The following is a 21,042-nucleotide window of genomic DNA, read 5'->3' on the forward strand; positions in this document are numbered from 1 at the left end:
CTCTCACCTTTTTTGTAAGTCGCTTTGGATAAAAGCGTCTGCTAAATGATTAAATGTAAATGTAAATTGGGCTGCAAGTTGATAAATCAGTTGTCAAGAGGTCTGACTTCTCCCTTTTTAGGCACTAAATCGTCATCGGAGGCTGACATGCAGCTCTAACTCTCAGACAGGTGTTGTTGTGCACGCTAGGGAATGAAAAAATGCACCATATGTCATCGCATCGCAATATCATTGATTTCACAATATGACACTTTTTTTGTAATCATGTAAAAATGATTACCGGTGTTATCGTTCATGGTATGATATGACACACCCCTAAAGACTAGTCAAATTCACCCATTGTTGAACACAGTGTTGATAAACTATTAATGGGTAACTAACCTTCATTGAGATTATCATCAGACTATCATCATTTATTCACCCATATGTCGTTCCAAACCTGGATGGCTTACTTTCTTCTGTGGGAGACAAAAAAAAATATTTTGAAGAATGTAATTTGACCCCATTGGCCAAGTAAAAAAAACTTTTTCAAAATATCTACTTTTTATTTTTTGTTCCATAGAAGAATGAAAGTCGTGGGATAAGGTGTGGGATTATATGAGGGTATATGAGGAAATGATTGACAGAATTTTCATTTTTAGGTGAACTATTGTGTATTGGTTCAACTTGCCCAGCCCTGCCATGCAAAATAAATGCTTCATTTTGGCTACAGGCTCTTGACAATATTATTCAGTTCAATGCAGTGCTGATGAACATTGATTTATAGGACCTTAGAGGAACACTTAAAGATCATGAGACTGGAAATGGATCCAACAGGAGTTCTGAAGCCTTAGGCATGCAGCTAAAGACCGGCTGATTGTTCAGCAACACTTCTGGCTCAGTGCTCAATGGCCTAAAATGCTCAATACCAACACCCAAATCTCATCCCAACTGAAGAACTGAGACGATGTAATGAGGTGGAGCAGCTTTTGCTGCCTCAGGGTCTGTATGTCTCACAATTATTAAAGAATCCCTAGTTGTTCAAAGATAGAATATTTTTATCTATTTAAAGTGTAAAAACATATTATTTTATCTGAATTTAAAGCTGACTGTCTGTTATCTAAAACTGACAATAAGTCGGTGCCATCGATGACCCAAAATACAAGTATAAATAAAAAATATTGGCTTAAAAACATAATTTAGAGGTGATTTAATATTATCATGGTATTATCTGTAGGGAGCCAAAGAGGACAACACATCACAAAATTATATTTATGTAAACAGAATGGTCTTTCAGAAATCCAAAGCCACAAAAAGCCTTTATTGCCCTGAAAAAACACCTTCTTAAAATTTTCTGAGAGGATTTTAAATGCAACTCCCGAAATTCTTGCATCTTTTGAGAATTAAGTTGTGAACAGTTATTATAGATAAAGGAGTTTGTTTGAAATGTCGTGGCAGAAATTGTGCCTTCACATGTCTAAGTTGTGCCTTCTGTGGATGATTTACTTTAAACTATAATTTTGTCTTCAGCCAACCCTTATGTTTCGCCCAGTTCATAAGAAGTTTTATTTCTGTGAAACAATGTTTCAGATATGCTCTTTTCCATACAACAAAGTTGCATGTTGACGGCCAAGCTTAATTGCATTTTTCCTTTTATTTATTGAAATACTATATGTTGGGTCTGGATTTTAACCTGCATCCCTCTTCACGCTAACAAAAATGTTTCATCTCATCTTTATATAAAGAGATGCTAGTGAAAAAGTTTTGAAACATGATGTGTATATATATATATATATATATATATATATATATATATATATATATATATATATATTAATCAATATAATGTAAAATGTTATATACTTTTTAACTAAAGCCATCTTTTATTGATTTTTTTTTTTTTGACTGGTCAAGACAAAACCGTGGTGTTCGAGCCATTTATCTTGAAATTCCGAAAAAGATTTGCAGATCTTCTCCCTGCCTAATGAGCTCCTTGTTCGATAAGAATATATCTACCCATTGTAAACTGAGCAGCAGAATCCTTTGAGACAACTGAGCTGCCCTTAAGTGAAGAGATTTTGCTACATCCTCCCAAATGTGTTTACTAATTCATCCGATCTTGCAGAACCTGAGATTTTCCCGAACGGCCTTTAGACATCTGCACGGCCGTGGGAGACATATGTCTTGACGTAAAATCATGGCCACTGAGACCAACCCCACGAGCAGTTTGCTGTAAGTAAAGAGCACCTTTTCCCTTAAAGGGTTTTTCTCCTTTTGCTCTTGTCAGCACTTAATGGCTCATGGGGTACTAAAACCCTTCCAGCTTCAAGATAACACCTCTAAGTGTAACACAACTAAATCTAGCACAAACGAAATTCAATACCTCAGGCAGGTGTTGTTGTGTGCCACGTGTGTAGTCATACTTGCACAGATATGTCTACAAAAAACAGACAAAAACGTTTTTAAAGGATCACTTCTGCTGATTCCTGGTTAGCCTGAAGCATTTCTCTGGGTACGGACACCTGCATGATTTCTTAATTATACTAGTTTGACCTCCAACACACTGTCTGCACCCTTGAGTTGCCTCAAACAATCACTCCTCAGTACTGTCTGTCTTTTATGTGGAGCAGTTTGTCATGTCCATACCAATAAGAAACAGCTGACTTCCCCTACACATAAAAATGGCTTGTAAAATGTCATGGAGATTTCTTCCTGCAGGTTTTATCATATTTGGATGTAGTTGAGTTCAGGAAGAATGTGGGCACTTAAGTCATGCTTCTCCAAATGACAGTCAACATGAAATATGTTACTTCAAAAATGTGACGCATTTTAAAGGCAAGACTTGATTATATCCATTGGGATTTGATTGGATTGTAAAAAGAGGTTTCGTAACAGATTTTTCATTTTGATTACAGTTACAAAGATATGATAAATATTATTTTTTAAGGAAGTTAACCAGTGAATCGTGCACAAAAAGAACAGTTTTGTGTAAATACCTAATTTCATGTTGATTTCATTCTTGTTTTAAAGAGTGGATCATAGAACCTGGCTCTTAGCTTTTTACATTTTAAATAGTTTTTGCCTGTTGTGCGTGCTTGGCTGCAATATACATATCTCAGCTAAACAAGATGAAAGTGTCTCAATGCCTTCGGTGCCCACACAGATCTGTTCATGCCTTCATTACCTGATGTAATTCTGGTTTGGGGACAACAGGTGTTTCTGGCATTCAGGGAGTAATGTGGTATACATGCTGTTCCATCTTTCAATACAGCTGGAATGCTGTTGACCTGTGTTTATCTCAGTGGGGCTAACTGATGAGGCTATTTTGAGCACTTATTTGACATTCAAAGACTCATTTCCAGATATATATTTTTATCTGGTTTTCTTTCTAGATTTACAAACTTTGAATTTTGTCTTGGGATAGCCTTTTTTTGAAATTTGAAAATGTACAGAGGGAACAATAGATAAACCGTTAGGATGGATGGATGGATGGATACATACATAAGTCGGATAGATACACAGATGGATAGATAGATACATAGATATATGTGTAGATGCATTGGATGGATGGATGGATGGATACTATAGATGGATTTAATAGAATTACATGCATTCATACATAGACAGACAGACAGACAGATATATACACACTATAAATAGATAGATATATGCTTACTATAGCTAGATTGATAGACAGACAGACATGCATATATAGATACCTATCCATATCTATGTCTAGCTTTGTTATTGTCTATCTATTTATGCATATTTATATCTAGATGAACATCAGACGGGCAGTGAACAAACTGTGGGCGGTCTGAGGATGAGACTACAGAAGTGATCAGTCCACTGAACACAGTTTTTGCTTCACATTAATAATTTTGAGAAAAGTGCTGGCTTTGATCATGCCGGAAATAATGAGGAGTAAATGTAATTCATCGGATGCATGTGGAGACTAATTGGATGCATCCAATGAAAGCCTGCAGTTCATGTGAAGCTCTAAATCTTATATCCCTCATTGTTACCCCATAAATTACCTTGTTCTTCCCCTCTTTTAAACGCCTGCTCTTTCTATTGATCTTAAATTCAGTTTCTTACATTCATTTGGGATGTTTTGAGCATCAACAACAGGGAAATGTATTTTCAGTGACAAGTGTATTTTGTTCATCTTCCTCTTTGAAGCTTCTTAAAATTCTCTGTACGTCTTCATCTATTTCCCTGTATATTCCAGAACATCTCAGCAGATTACCTTGGTTGGGCAGCCTGTCATACAGCGGATATTTTGTGTCCTCGGGTAATACGTTTGTTGAGACCTCCATTTCGTTGGTTCCAGCGTGCCATCACCTCACTGAAACAGTGTATTTCAGTCTGCCCCTGAAATGAAATTGAAAATTTCCCATTTACTGAATTGTGCTGAAATGAACATGACTTCCTCTTCGTCTCCCCTCCTTTCCTGCTGGGAGGCCCAATAGGTAGGGCTGGAATTTAACTATGATTGGCATTTTATTCCTAATAAAATATGCTGCATCACAGTCTATTTGTGGAGGTAATGAAATCCTTCTTTCTGGCACATCCCAAGATTTTCTTTACTTATTTCTTCGTTTTCCCTCGAGCTCCTATCTCTGTTAACCCCCCTCCCCGTCCCCCTCTTGTTGTTTTTCTGTGTTTTTTTTCTTTCTTTCCCTTCTATTACTCATTTCTCTCGCCGTTCCTTGGGTCTTTTGGTGTTTGTGCTTTTTAATTTTCAATTTAGGGTTATGCTGCTCTTTTGTCTGGTTTTTATCTGAAACATTCTTGTTTTTCTCCTTCACAATCCATCTCCCATTCGTCTGTTTTTTGTTTGTAACATCTGTTGTTGTGTTTCATTTTGTGAGTGGTCCTCTACATATCACTGTTTCAGTATTTGCAATTTTACATCATCTTGACTGCTGGAATTACTTCTCTCTCTCATTCTCTGGGGAATTGTGGTTCAGTCGGAGCGGTAAGGACTGTTTTTATTGGAGAAGCCGGTGGGTAATGTGCAGGTTTGTCACACAGAAATCATACAAACGCAGAATATATATGAAGTTCAATCTCCTTCGGCTACCTTAATTCACGGGTTCATCCTTTTCTCCTCTTGTTGTGATTACTCTTTCGCTCTCTTTTCAGTTCTGAGTTCGCTCATCATGTTGGTTTATAATTTTTCTTCACTTTTCCAAGTCCCTTTTTTCTCTCTTTTTTGTGGCTCTGTAGTATTTATGAAACATGCTAACAACCTGTCAGAACACCTTAGCAACTGCATAGCAATGTCTTGGCAACCACAGACGTTAGTATTGCATTTGGGGATGAGGTATTTTCGCAAATAAGGAACACAGTAGCAACCACCCCAAGCACCGTAGCAACATACCAGCAGCCAATCGGTATACCTTAAAGGTGCAGTATGTAATATTGATAACTAGTGATTGAAATGGGTACTGCAGTCCAAATTCAAAATATTGTAGAGGGTTGCCCTACAATATTTTGCCCTGCCCCCTCCTCCTCAGACACGACGCTCACAATGGTTGCCATTTTGAAAATATGCAGCAAGAACGAGTACAATTGTCAATGGATGACGAGCCAGGTGACGTGGCGAGGCTTACACTGAGAGTTGATTTTTACGCATTTTAAATTGGCCTCTGGACTTGGGCTTTTTAGGTCGGGGAGAGTCTATGATCTCTGACACATTTAATTTGCTGACTTCCATGGTTACAATACAGTGTGTTTTCCACCAACTGGCAACCCAGGATGTCAAAATACTATTGGGTAAATTGGCAGTGGGCAGGATCACACAGACCAAAACAAAAACAGACTTTCCTGCCACCAAACACACATTTCAAAGTAGAGTAATTGGCAGTAGCATTGTTATACAAAGAGTATGTGAACTTTTTGCATGTTCCTAAATCTCTGCAAACATATTATGGTATTTTTGTGCTTTAGTAGAGTCAAAACAATAATAAACAGCATTTTTAACAAATGCATAGCAATCCCCTGGTAAGCGCACAAAGAAACCTAGCATTGTACGGGTGGGTTGGCCACTTGAGGGTTGGATAATTTTGCTTAGGTCAGTATACAGTCCCCTTGCAACCACATAGAACACATTTGTAAAATAATATATAATGTAAAATCTAGTGTTTTTTTGCCTCTCTCCCGCCGTATGCCTCAGTGCATATCAGCGGGATGTGCAATACTCGGAGTGAAGGTGTGATAACGTGCTCGCATGAGCGTGATGTTTCATGGCTCTTTCATGTGTATCTGCACGTGGCATTTCCGGTTCCATTTCCACAGGGTCATTTGTCGCATCTTTATTTCATGACGTCTGCGAATGTGTAATTATGACGCTGCTCAAAAGCTGCCAGCACTCTTCTCTGAGGACATGTCTGACGGGAACTGTGTGCCTTACACTGGCGCGATGGAGGGATAATGGAGGAGAGTCAAGGAGGGATGTGTCTTCCCCTGATGCTCTAATTGCTCGGCGGCAGCCACAGCTGGTTTGGGCTGATGCCATGTCACTGTGATTTGTTCGATCTGTGAGAGCTTGAAAGAATCAGAGGCCAGTTTTTGTTGTTGTTGTGGATGGAGATGCCAAATATTTGTTTGTGTGTGTGTGTGAATCGGTTCAAACAAACCTCCGTTTAAAGCTCTGCAAAGCTCATCCTTATTAACTCGAACTTTATATGTTCAAATAATGCATTTAAAACTCCCTTCAAATGTTTTTCATCCTCAGCTCAGTGTGGGTGATCCACAACCTCACATACAATTGCTGGAATCACATTCATTTTTCACTCCATGACATCAAATCCAGCTAATCCGCTGTCTTAGGAGAAAAATGGAGCTCTTGTGATTGAAGCGGGGTAAACTTCTCCTGCGCTGCATGAGACTGCTTTGAGCGAGCGCTCTTTAGTCGTACCTTGGAGGCTCTGGAGGTCGTGACCCTTTCAATGCTCTGTGCTTCCTCCCTCCAGAGAGACCAGGAGCGCTTACAGATGAGGCCAACAAGGCTGTGTGATCTATTTTTCAGCACAGTGAAGCTCGCACACGCTCCTTTTGGACTTGTCAAAGTGCTGATGTGTTTTTTCTGGTCCCCCATTTGGAAAAAATAGGCTTGCATGACCAACAGAACAGAGCTTAAAGCAGCCTGAAAGCTGAATTTTGTATCGTTCTTATATGGGTTCACCATGTTTTGAAATTGGCTACGGAGGCATGATGGTAAATTAGATGGTGGGTAGTCAAATGTTTATAACTGGGTTAGAACTGAGAAGCCTAAGGGTGTTTACACAACAATGATGTACAAAAAAACATGAAAACATTGTCAAAACAATCCCCACACGGATCTGTGAAAAGGACTAAAAAGGCTGTATTAAGCATGCCAGGCCAGTTGGCGATTTGTAACGTTGTCAAGCGAACACATAATTGCATACACATTTTTACGTTTTTACATATTCACATTTTTTGTTGTTTATATGGAGACAGTAAAGACATAATTTTCAAATCATTGCACTTTGAAACCTTGCTGTGGTGTTTTCAAAATGAGAAGACAAAATACACACATTAACACAGAGAAATCAATGTTAAGTGATCTCTTATCACTTAACATTGTCCACAGGCATTATGACCAGGTGAAGGGAATAACACTCATGAGGGGGATATATTAGGCAGCAAGTGAACATTTTGCCCTCAAAATTGATGGCAGGAAAAATTGGCAAGCGTAAGGATTTGAGGGAGTTTGACAAGGGCCAAACTGTGACGGCTAAACAAGTGGGTCAAAGCATCTCCAAAACTGCAGCTCTTGTGAGGTGTTCTCGGTCTGCAGTGGTCAGTATCAATCAAAAGGGATCCAAGGAAGAAACAGTGGTGAACCGGCGACAGGTCATGGGCGGCCAAGGCTCATTGATGCACACGGGGCTCAAAGGCTGGGCCGTGTTGTCCGATCAAACAGAAAGGTTTTGTAATATTTACATTGTTTCATTTTTGCAATATACATTTTTTTTTTACTAGTTTTTTTGAGGAGGCACTGCCTCCCTTGGCTTCTCGGAGGAAATCCCCATGTTTGAAACTCATTTTAAAAAAGGCCAAAATGGCCAAATTAATGGCCAAAAAGCATATTTTTTTTGTTGTTGCTGGTGTAAACATCCCTAATAAAAGAGTGCTAGTAAATCAGTTTCTTTTAATGATTTATGTAACTAAATTGGTTCAAAGTCTAATGCATATTTATAATTTTTTAAAGGCCAGTTCTCACTACTTAAAAGCATGCTTATTGCTATGATATTGTCTGTTTAGTACTTAAAGGGGGGGTGAAATGCTGTTTCATGCATACTGAGCTTTTTACACTGTTAAAGACTTGGATTTCCATCCTGAACATAGACAAAGTTTCAAAAACTAATGTTGGGCGTTTGATGGAGTATTTCTGTGTCAAAAATACTCCTTCCGGTTTCTCACAAGTTTCGGAGAGTTTTTTTCGAGTATGGGTCAGCTTGACTTCGACAGAGAGGAATGTCCTTGTATGGGCCGTACGGCTCTTCTCCCGGAAGGGTGCGCGCGCGTGTGACTAGATGCACGCTGCCCATAAACACTGCTCTCAGGTGCAGATCCACTCGTCTGAGCAACACTTCTGTCGCACCGCACTTCACTTTATTCCTATGGGTGACATCAAGCGACTTCAACGCTTCAACACAGAACCGATTTAAACGCAGAAATGAAGAGAAGCGTCACATCACGCTTCAGTCGCGTCACAAAAGTGGATCTCCACGGTCACTGCTATCACAGGACTTCACGAAATCAACAGTTACCAAAGAAGTGTGTTTTTGATGGAGCAGTCCCAGCGATAAAGGTTCGGTCCTGCTTTGGAAGCAGGCGGTGAGTAAAACTGCTTCAAATGTCTGTGTTGTTGGCTATCGTCGCGTAAGTAAACATCAGTAAACAACACGATCGTGTATAACTTTAGTTAATTTATCAATGGAGCATGCGATCTATGGTGTGGGTTTAAATACATTTGTTTAGCTGACCACTATAGGTGTCAGTTTGTTTATTGTAAGCCACCCAAACTTAAACCTAGGGGAGGTTCTCACAAAACGTGCTTCGTCATTCAAATGTGCTAACGGTTACTCCATTGTTGTTCTATGTATAACGTTACACTAGTCTGACGTGCAAAACCATTTTGCTTGCTACTACTAAGGTTTAGTCGCATACAATAGTCCATAAACCGAATCATGTCCTCATAAACTGCGAGTAAACACACACAAATGTTGACAGGCTACTAAATACAGTACATACCACAGAGACGGATGTCCTGCTGTTGTTGCTTCTCCTGTTCATTTTATTTCAGCTTCCGGATCTGATTCTGGATCATATCTGTTTTAGTTGTTCTCCACGCTTGAGGACGTCACCGCTTTGTGTGCGCTCGTCATTCTTTAGCTCTGCCCACACGATGCGCCTCCAGGCACTCGTTTTTTTCCGGAAAGACTCGGTACAGCCCATATTTCTTTTATAAATATAATAAAACTAAAGACTTTTCGGAGATATGAAGGATGCAGTACTACTCTATAGGTACTCAAGATTGACATGAGATTGACTGAAACTCAGTGTTTCACCCCACCTTTAAAGCACATTTTAATGCCTTATTCGGCATGACCATATTATGCATCCCATAATCCTAACCATTACCTAAGATTAACAACTACCTTACTAACTATTAATAAGCAGTAATTAGGTTGAGGCAAAAGTTGTAGTTAATAGTCAGTTAATAGTGAGAACTGGACCCTAAACTAAATTGTGACCATTTTTTTTATTGACCATTTTATTTACCAAGGACACATTAAATTAACAAATAAGTGACCAAATTAAACAATTTGGTCACTTATTTGTTAATTTAATTTGTCCTTGGTAAATAAAATGGCCAATAAAAAAGATGGTCACAATTTAGTTTAGGGTCCAGTTCCTTGCAAAGTTGTTAAATATTTAAAAGTTGAAAAATATGTGAAATAAAAGCTGTTCTATTGATCAAAGAACCCTGGAAAAAATTATCTTTGTTATAGGTTCTACAACTATTTTGAACATGGATAATAATAATAAATGTTTTCTGAGTATCAAATAAGCAAGGATTAGAAAGATAAAGTGAAGTAAAATTCACCTTGTATCGCAGGAATAAATTACTTAATATTGTAATGAAATATTATTTAAAATTGTAATGATATTCCACAATATTGCAATTTTTTATGTGCTTTGGACGAATGATATTAGACCATTATATAATATATTATATCAAGCTATGGTAAACATAAGAGACTTTCAAAAAACAATAAAAATCGTATAGATCCAAATCGTTTGAATAGTAGTGTATTGGCTTTGGCTGATATACAATTTTAAATTGGTTAATTTCTGCTATTCTTTCTTTAATATTACCGTTAATGTCATCTAACGCTCACTACTACTGAAGTATAGTAATTTAAATAAAATTTAAACAATATTAAAAGGAGTAGTCTTAAGCAAATATTGCATATGCATTATAATGTTTTGATACCTAAATCGACTTTGTAGAATTTAAAATTATTGATTTAATTTTCTTCTTTTAGACCGAATAGAACAGAATTGTTCTAATCTGTCATCAGTTATTGGCAGTAACATAAAAATAGCAATAGGATTATGGTAGTAGTTGAAGTAGAGTTGATGATTCATGTAGACGCATGAGATACATGAGGTTATCTAGTTTTTTTCCCCAGTGGGCTGGCCTATCACAATTAGTGTTTGCCTTGCAGTGGGATGCTGGGCACACCTCGAGACAGACATGTGCAGGTTAAGCACTGCAGAATAGAGACGCTAACATAGACTCAGGGTAAACAGATCTGAGGCTGTTGGGGAAACGGGGGAGGTGAAGTGACCTACTTAAGAGAGAAGGGATGCTTTGTAAACACGAGGGAAAGATGCGGTGGGCAGGAATAGACCAGATTGGCAGGTGGCAATTTTGAGTTTGCCTAACTGCTGTAGCAACTCAAGAGCGCATCTAATGTGCACGGATCACTGCGCAGGCCGAGCCTTGTTTATTTATACGCACGTATGTGCATATCCCGGGTTGCACCGACACTCCCAGATCACGACACTCATTGGTTCGATCTCCAGATGGAGTGAGATACATGTGCCCAAGCGCACACACCTGCACGCTGATGAGCAGGAGCCTGTGGCATTACTCACTGTAATGTGGAAATGTCACTGCACACTCGCGCACAAAAGCGCATCTGCGGCTCTCACACAGACTGCATTTACCCTGATAGATTTCTGTCTCACCAGGCAACCAGTGCCCTTTCTTTAGGTCACATCCGATAGGCCTGCGTCTCACCTCTTATTCTCTAGCGTCTGCCACTTCTACTCATACTTGACTTCTGCTCTTGAATTCTAAGCCAGAATGGTGAGCTAGTCAGTTTGGGGTTGGTAAGATTTTGTCATGTTTTTTTAAGAAGTTTCTTATGCTCACAAAGGGTGCATTTATTTGATCAAACTGAACTCTTTACTACTTTGATTTATTTTAATGTCATTTATTCCTGTGATTGCGAAGCATTATTTTTCCAGTCTTCAGTGTCAGAAATAAGTTTAATAATTACATTATTTATTATTATCAAAGTTGATTAGTGCACAAGTACCATTGCACACCTGTAGATAATAGATAGGTGCATAGGACGAAGGATACCCAGATCCAAAAATCTCAATTAACAAACAAAAGGAAATCCCGCACACTATCAATACTTGCAAAAATCAGAAACTTTTTATTAGCAATGTTTCGGTCTCATGACCTTAATCAGGCATATGCATTTATAAGAATTTGTTCTCTTAAACTATTTATATATTTAGTAGTTATAGAATGTTAAAAAAATACTCCTTCAATAGTTTTAATGTAATAATTTAAAAAGTAACCACTTTTTAGTAGCTTGTAAAGAACTTTTTAATTGTATTTATTTATTTATGTGTAGCTTGGGAAGGTAAAGTTTCAATGTCACTTCTTCAACATTACACTACTCTGTAATTCAGTGTTATGGAATTGAGTCCACTTTAAATTCCAGTCACAACTCTTTTTCCAAAAATGTGATGAAATGATTTGTGATTTTGTAGCTCACTATACTATACTTACCTTATACCCATTCTGCTGCTTTCTGTCTGCACGGGTCTCCTTTCAATGCTACAGATCTAACATGATGTGAAATGAATGTTATATAATCAGCGTACAGTACACGTACAGTTAAGTCAGTAAAATCAAACTCTCGGGTTTGTGATATGATTGTAACATTCTAAATATTTATATTTATGTTTTTTAAACAGACGTTATGCATTTTGTTCTGTTTTAATAATGTCAAAAGTTTTTCACATGTCATAATCCTTCAATATTTATTGACTAGATGGGTATTATATGCACATATGATGCAGTGGGATGTTTTAGTCCCAGTCCATCCTTTGCCAGAAGGCAAAGAAGTGCTCTTCTGAACTCCATATCATGCATCTTCTTTTAGATAAGACAACCTTTCAAACTAAATCAGATCTTTTTTTAAAAGGAACGATTCTGATTAGGTTGACATGCTCAAAGACACGATCTTCCATGCGTCAAATTTCATATTCCCTCCGAGATAAAACAATCGGGTGAACGTTTCGCGCTCATCTCCCTCCTGGGTTCCTGTGATGGTTTTCTGCCTGTTAGAGCATGCAGGGTTGCTAGGAGCTCAAAAACTGTGGGATCTCTTTCCCTCTATTACCATTTTTCTCTTGCTGTCTCTGAAACTCTACCCTTCACCTGCTGAAATAACTCTCGCCTGCTCTGTCTCTCTGTTGTTCTCTTTCATGCCTGAGAGTTTCAGGAAGTGACTCTAATAAAAGTATATAGGCATTTTCCAGTCACCCAATAGTCCCCTGCAAAGACCTCACATATTTGACCACCTAAAGCAAGATTCCACATCATAGAAAGTGTATATATTTAGTCCGGTTTAAGATGTAGGGAGAAACTGTTTCAATGTATTGTTTTTTAGCAATTTGTGAAGTATGTTATTTGAAGAAGTATGAAAGTTTAGAAAAAATATATAAACTATAAGATTTTAGCTTATAGGATGCTTATACACTATATTGCCAAAATTTTTGGGATGCCTGCCTGCACAGCCTTGCGGCTATAACAGCTTCAACTCTTTTGGGAAGGCTTTCCACAAGGTTTGGTAGTGTTTATGGGAATTTTTTTTTACCATTCTCGTAGAAGCGTGTTTGTGAGGTCAGTAGGGTTGGGCGATTTTTTTTTTTTTTTTTTTTTTTTTTTTTTTTTTTTTTTTTTTTCTAAAAAAATCTGTGTTTTTGTTTTTGTTTTTTTAAATAAAAAAACTCGATTTACTATTCGATTAGATTTTTTTTCCCTTCCGCAATTTAAAACAAAAATAATTACAAACTGTACATATATTTTAAATATATATATATATATATATATATATATATATATATATATATATATATATGTATGTATGTATGTATGTATGTATGTATGTATGTATGTATGTATGTATGTATGTATGTATGTATGTATGTATGTATGTATGTATGTATGTATGTATGTATTATATTTAATTAAAGTGCATCAACATAAAATTGCAAAGGCAACCCTTGATCTAACTGAAAAGTCACTGTGCAGTGTGCAACAAAGATTGTTAAACATCCAAATTATTTATACTGTATTTAGATTGAGCTAATAAACAACAAAAAATTAAAAAATTAAAATCACTAATCATAACAATCAAGTTTATAACTACACAATATATATATATATATATATATGTATATATGAACATTACTTTTGTAATTTTGTAAACCATTCACATTTTAATCGGTACCAGTACCCAACGGTACCATTTTTCAGTAGTTAAGAGATACATACCGTATTTTCCGGACTATAAGTCGCTCCGGAGTATAAGTCGCATCAGTCAAAAAATGCGTCATGACGCGGAAAAAAACATATATAAGTCGCACTGGACTATAAGTCGCATTAGGGCAGAGCTGGATCCGCGCGCATGCGAGTTGTTGTCTATATTTAGTTGTTGAGTTGTTGTTGTCTAAGTTGTTGTCTATATTTACTTATAGACAACAACTTAGAAAGACTGAACACAAACAAAATGCCCCCATAAAGAAAATCTTATTCTGCAAAATACAAACAGCATGTAGTAAAACATGCAGCGGAGGACGATTCTCACAGGGTTCGTCTCGCGCGGCAGAGCCTCTCCCGGCAGAGAGTTCAAGCCTCTGTGGACTCGTTCCTTCAGCTCTGGCCATCTTGCTTACAGTCCGCAAGTAGATTTCTTTTTCTTCTTCATCACAATTAAAGTAACCTCTGCTTTTCGCCAGTCCCTTACAAGTTTCTCACTCACTTCAAACTTTCTTTCTTCTGCTCGGGTTATGCAGTGAAGCGGGCACGAGCGAGTGCACGCGAGCAGGTGCTCGTTATGCAAGAGCTGCGTCGGTCTGCCATTGTCTGTGATGTTTGTTTACTGTAATATTTACCAGTAAAGAGTAGGCTATAGCTACTTAATTAATTTAATTCATAAAAACAACCATATTATTACTTTTTATTTTTTAATTAAATTTATATGAAAATATTTGCCACAAATTCTGTGTGGTGTATTTTCTGGTAATCAAACGAAGACATAGCCTATAAGATTAATTTATACTTAATGAAACTTTTGAAACTGATCTTTATAGTGTTAAAATTAAAAAATGGAAGAAAAATGTATATATTAGTTTAAAAAAAACAGTGTTTTGATCGTTTATAATTATAACATTAGTTTATTACTATTTGTACAACAGTGATCTATTTCTGAAGTAAAACCGAACTTTTATTTTGACAGGTTGCCGTGAATACCTTTGAGTTTCTTTGTGTTTATGACATGACGGTGTTTTTTCTCAAATTAAACGGTTGTGAAGTGAAATTAAAATGCTTGTGAAGTGACTCTCAGAGTGGCTCTGGAGATGACGGACATGCGTTTATGTCCTCGTATGAGATGGAAACGCGTGATTGTCACGCGCAATTCTATGTATGCCTATGAGTTTGAGGTAAACTGCAGGTCACGCCATTCATTCATTCACACACACACACACACACACACACACACACACACACACACACACACACACGCAGGACACTCAGAATTCGTAGCCTAAATAGTATTTTTGCTGTTTAATATTCACATACACTATTACCAGATGCGTTGGTCTAGCAACAAGTGCAAGCCACTACACAGACACAGATAGTTGCGTGTTCTGTTAACACAATCAGAGCGTAAAAATACGGGATATTTCACGGGAAAATACTAAAATGGGAAGACAGCGCGAAAAGAGCTAAAATACGTGAGAAACCCGGAAAAACGGGAGGGTTGACAGCTATGGCTCGGTTACAGGTGACAATACCACAACCCACACTAAAGACCCTCTCCAATCCGATGGGGCACTAGTTGCAATTCCACATGACTGAAGTCGAAGAGCATTTTTTGGAAGGAGCTGCTCTCTTTAACCGGCTGTTTCTGCCATGTTTTTTGTGTATGCATGCGCTGCCCTCGATAGAGGGGATGGGCAGAGGGGTGCGCCGTAGGGAGCGCACTACGGACACCATGAAGGAAGATTTGGCGAATGCAAAATGTATGTATTTGCGCTATACTGCCAAGGGGGAGAAGAAAAAAAATCGTTTTTTTTTTTTTTTTAAATATGATTTGACCTACAACTCGATTTTTAAATCAAATCGATTTTTTTTCCCACAGCCTTAGAGGTCAGGCACTGATGTTGGACGAGAAGGCCTGGCTTGCAGTCTCGGGAGCAATTTTTGTGAGCATGAAATTGTCCAAAATTCCTTGGCTGGCTAAAGCATAAAGATTCCCTTTCACTCGAAATAAAGGGCCATGCCCAACCCCTGTAAAACAACCCCACACCATCATCCCTCTCCACCAAACTTTACACTTGGCACGATGCAGTCAGGCAAGTACCATTCTTCCAGTAACCACCAAACTCAGGTTCTTCCATCAGCTTGCCAGACAGAAGCGTGATTCGTCACTCCAGAGAACACGTCTCCACTGGTCTAGAGTCCAGTGGAGGCGTGCTTTACACCACTGCATCCAACGCTTTGAATTGCACTGATGTAATCTGGTTGCAGCTACTTGGCCATGGAAACCCATTTTATGGAGCTCTCTGAACGTGAGCCAATCTGAATGCCACATGAAGTTTGGAAGTCTGTAGCTATTTACTCTGCAGAAAGTTGTCAACTTCTGTGCACTACACGCCTCAGCATGTGCTGACCCTGCTCTGTGATATTACGTGGCCAACCACTTTGTGACTGAGTTGCTGTTGTTTCCAGTTGCTTGTACTTTGTTATAATACCACTAACAGTTGACCATGTAGTTGTGAAAGAAGCCTGTTGTAGTTGTTATTGTTCTTCTTCTTCTTCTTCTTGTACTTGTTCTTCTTGTGCTTGTTCTTCTTGTTCTCCTCCTCCTCCTTCTCTTTGAGTATGATGCTACAAAGGGATTTGAAAGACAACAGTTTATCCCGCCCCCTCGGATTGAGCCGGATCTGTGCATTGCTGCATTCATCTTTTCCTCGATCCTGACTATTCTCCCAGTTCCTGCTTCTGAAAAACATCCCCACATCATGATGCTGCCACCACCATGCCTAACATTAGAGATGGTATTGGTCAGGTGATGAGTGGTGAATAAACAGCATTTATTTGAAAAAGAAACATAAATGTCTGCTTCACTTTTAAACAAGTTTAAGTTTGCTTGCTAAGTAAAAGTAATATATTATTTTCTTTTTAAACTATTTAATATAATACACATGGTTGTAAACATGGTTTCTACAAATGAGACTATGGTTATTTGTATTTATTTACACCTGTATGTCATCCTACCCAGAATTAAACAACATGTTTAATAACGTTGCGCTGTTCCAAATAAACAAGTTTTGTTGCGATTATCCCTACTCTGTGTGATGGTTGTGTAGGCAACCTGTCTAATCTCAGCATGGCAGGTAGTGGTTTGTAATTGTATTTAAAGCTCTCATTCGTCTCAAGCCCCTGGCAATGGAGAAAACTAGAATCTGTTTCAACATCCATGTGAGCCCTTCTCCTATGCTTCATAATTACAACCAGCAAAGAAAAAAACAGATTGAAGGATGAGAAGAGCAAAGAGAGAGAATAAGACTGACCCATGCAGAGCTTTGGCTTGCCTTCCTTCCTTTTCAGATCTCTTTGTGACATACACTTCCTCCAGAACTCTTGCTGTGACCCAGATCAGTGGCGCTTCAACAAAAATCCTGTCCTAAAGCATCTGTTTGATAATGAAAAGCCAAGTACACAGCTTTGGATCGCTGTTATGGCTGCCCCGTTTCATTTTTATGAGCAAAGCTGAGCCGGATGGATCAGCATGGAGCTTGTCAGATAATGATGTGATGGTATTTCTTGTGTTTCTGCTAATTTTTTTTGACTGTAATTGAAATGAACACTTGTTTCTGAAAAGGCAGCGCGAGTCCTAGTTTTCTAAGTTCTAAATTGTCATGATATTCTAAAAGAATATGAAAATTATATATATATTTAATTATATATATATTTAATTATATATAATTCAAGAACATTTTACAAGAAATACTATTTCAATAATTTATAATCAATCAATCAATCAATTAATCAACTTTATTTATATAGCACTTTTATCACGATTGTGTGTCAAAGCAGCTTCACAGTGTCAAACAGGATAATATTGCAACAAAATTAGATTTGGCTGTATAGTCATTCTGGAGAAAACAGTGATGTTATCAGCTTATTTTAATTTCTCATATAGCGACAATGTTGGCAGATCAGTATTATAGTTTATAGAATTAATTAAAACCTAATTCATAAATTTTATCTGTATAACTTGTTAATAATTAACTAGTTAATAACTTTGATCATAATTTTAGTGTCCCCAACTGAGCAAGCCAAGCCAAAGGCGACAGTGGCAAGGAACCAAAACTCCATCAGGGCATGATGGAGAAAAAAAAAAAACCTTGGGAGAAACCGGACTCAGTTGGGGTGCCAGTTCTCCTCTGGCCTATTAACACACCGAGTATGATTAATATTCTGGCAACCTTACAGGTCAGAAATCATATTAGATCGGATTATTCAAAATTTCAGGGTATCACGGAAGAGATGGGTTTATTTAGGATGGTGCGTCGATTACACAAGAGTATGAATACTTGAAAGATCGGAATTATTGCGCCGGAGACGGGTTTTTTGAGCATGACATCAACAACATCCCTTTTTGTTTCATGTAGACTTCTCTATAATAAAAAACGCTATTTGCATTCATCCACTCATTACAGGCATTTAGGGTGTAAATGACAGAGAAATGCTGTTTTATCTCTGTCGGTCATCTAACTGGGTGGCAGAAGCCATTACCAGCGTCAAATCAAATTTCCACTGTTTGAGTGATATCAAATTACTCTTTTGGATTGCCATGGCGATGCTTGTGTAATCCCTGGTGAATTTACTGTTCATTAGCATGTCTTATGTCGTAAGTGGCGACACAATCGATGTTGAGCAATCGTAGCCATTACCCAAAGTGCAAATGTAATGAAGCCAAGGCATAGGCTTCTTTTTCTATTTCTGTTTGTTTCTCAATTCTCATTATATCGCTCTTTACCACCCCACCCTTACAATACCTCCGCTGATGCCTGTACCTCTGCTGCGCACATCAATTTTACTGTGCTGATGATTATAATGTGGATGCCAGAGGCTGAGGCAGAGCACAATTGCAACTGAAAATGACTGCTGCCAGTTGGCTGCAGTGTGAGTGTTTTTTGTGTGCATGTTTGCGTGTGTCAGTGTTTTTTTTCCCCTCAATTTGTTCTTATTGCCTGCACACTCCCCTGAGGTACTTGTGTTGACGGTTGCTCTATTTTTGCAGGATGAATGTTTGTACAGTTCAAGGGGCAGCTCTCTGTGAAACGTTAGATTTTCAAATCGTTGCTTCTTTTTTTTAACCTCCCGTTTAGGTAAGCGACTGAGCGGCCACATCCTGTGCCTCGCCCTGAAGAGCTGTTTTGTTAAATCGCTCAATTGCACCTTTAAACACTGCATTCAAACCCTTCAATCAATCCACACGACATATTTTGAGATCATGCACAAAACATTTCAACAGCCAATTTTACCTCTTCACCTTTGAGTTTGTGTGTTTGTTCAGGGAATATTTGGTTCATTTGATGAGCTTTCTGATAACATTTTAGAACATTTTAGAGTGCCACTGAACAAATAATTGTGTTGTTAGAGGTGTATCATTATGTATTTATGTATGTATGTATATATATATGTGTGTGTGTGTATGTAAATGTGTGTGACTAGAAATAAGCACAAAATCAGTCATAATTTATTTAAAACATTTATTAAATAAATTAATTTAAAATATGTTGTTGTTGTTATTATTATTATTATTATTAAGTAATCATATTTTCTATATATTGTTATATTATGCTAAATGATTATTAGTTCAGATGTTCATGGTAAAATTAATTTTTAAAAAGAAAGAAAAAAGTCAACAGTAAAGGTATATAGGTATATATTAAAGGGTATAGGTGTTTGCTTTGTACCATTTAAAATTGTTGTTTTCCTATATTTCAAAATCTTGGTTCTCTCAGTCCCTTGTACATGAAGTTTAGCCTAAATCGGTATTCTGACCATCATCTTCTTTCCTCTTGGGCAGGTCTTTCGCAGTGGAGAGGGCATGGGTATCAGGCTGGACAGCGCGTCTGCCTTCCAGGGTGCTATCATCTCCCCTCATTACGATTCCCTCCTGGTGAAAGTCATCGCCAGTGGAAAAGATCTGCCGGCGGCCTCTGCCAAAATGAGCCGAGCATTAGCGGAGTTCCGTGTCCGTGGGGTCAAGGTAAGGCTTTTCTCAACAACAGTCCTTGCATAAACAATCAAGGGCAGCACGTCTGCGATCAGCGGAGACCTTTGGAAATTGCTTCAGTTGCACCTTTAAAGGTGCTGTGGTGTCAAACTGAGATTGTGTGTATCATTATTATAATATGCTGGTCAAATAGATTTTTTCAGTAAATGTCATGCCTTTAGTCAATTCCTTTAGAAAGACTGCAATTATAATACTTACCATCTTCCATCTTACCATCTAATTAATATTCAGTAGACTCAGTTAGTCCATGACTTCGCCCTATTATAATGGCTGCAACACTTCTGGTCTCAGCGCACAATGGCGAAAATGGCAACTTCTCATGAAAAAGCAAGCACGACAGGAGCACAACATGCCTGCCTGACATGACAAACTGAGTAAGAGATCTGATGAGAAGTGATTTTTTTTTTTTTTTCTGTGTCAGAACCTATGGATTTTCATTTCCCCTGTTAAATGTGTTGTTCTTTTGAAACGCATCTGAGCAGCAGACATTTCACGGTCTTGTCACCCGTCATGCTGGCTGCCATCTGAGGCTCTGATCAGACCTTGAGTGAGCTAAAAACATTTCCATTTTCAAGATCTTGAGGTTTTTTTTTCTTTTTTTTAATCTCCCACACATGCAAACCTGAACACACTGGATGAGTCACATTAGACCATAGATGGAAACACGCACATATAATATGGTATTTATCAGCATAATGTGATCAGAGTTGGAGTAATGTCACTAATGGCACTCTCAGATAAAGGGTGCATACCTCACCGTTTTCTGATGTGCCAGTTTCTGAGGAAGGGAGGGGTGCAGATGGGGGAAGTTGTCATGGAGTGTTTGCACTTAATCAGCTTGAATAAAATAAGTGTGTTTACATAAACCATTAGGGAAGAAGCATTCCTGTAAGCGTCTTCAGAAATTAGTTTTGGAGACTATTAGGAGAACCTGTCTTTGTTTTGTTTTTCCCTGCTTTAATCAGGGAATTTTCAGAGCGCTGTATTTTATTTGGGATCAGTGGCGGCTGGTAGTTTTAAAATAGCGGAGGCACACAACATTTTTGCAGTCGGATTGCCTAGTACCAATGATTTAAAATGTTTTTTTTTTTTTCCACTTTTAAACAGAAAATTT

At 38.0% G+C, this 21,042-nt stretch overlaps 1 protein-coding gene across 1 annotated transcript in view; it reads left to right on the forward strand.

Annotated features, from left to right (window-relative positions):
* The window catches only part of pcxa (pyruvate carboxylase a), a 166,510-nt gene that overhangs the window by 64,662 nt on the left and 80,806 nt on the right, over positions 1-21,042 (forward strand). Inside the window, exon 10 of the mRNA XM_067423622.1 lies at positions 19,719-19,901. Within this exon, the coding sequence (XP_067279723.1) occupies positions 19,719-19,901 (183 nt within the window). The remainder of the gene's footprint in view (positions 1-19,718; positions 19,902-21,042) is intronic.

This window comes from Pseudorasbora parva, chromosome 18, assembly GCF_024679245.1.
Source record: "Pseudorasbora parva isolate DD20220531a chromosome 18, ASM2467924v1, whole genome shotgun sequence".
NCBI classification, from domain to species: Eukaryota; Metazoa; Chordata; class Actinopteri; order Cypriniformes; family Gobionidae; genus Pseudorasbora; species Pseudorasbora parva.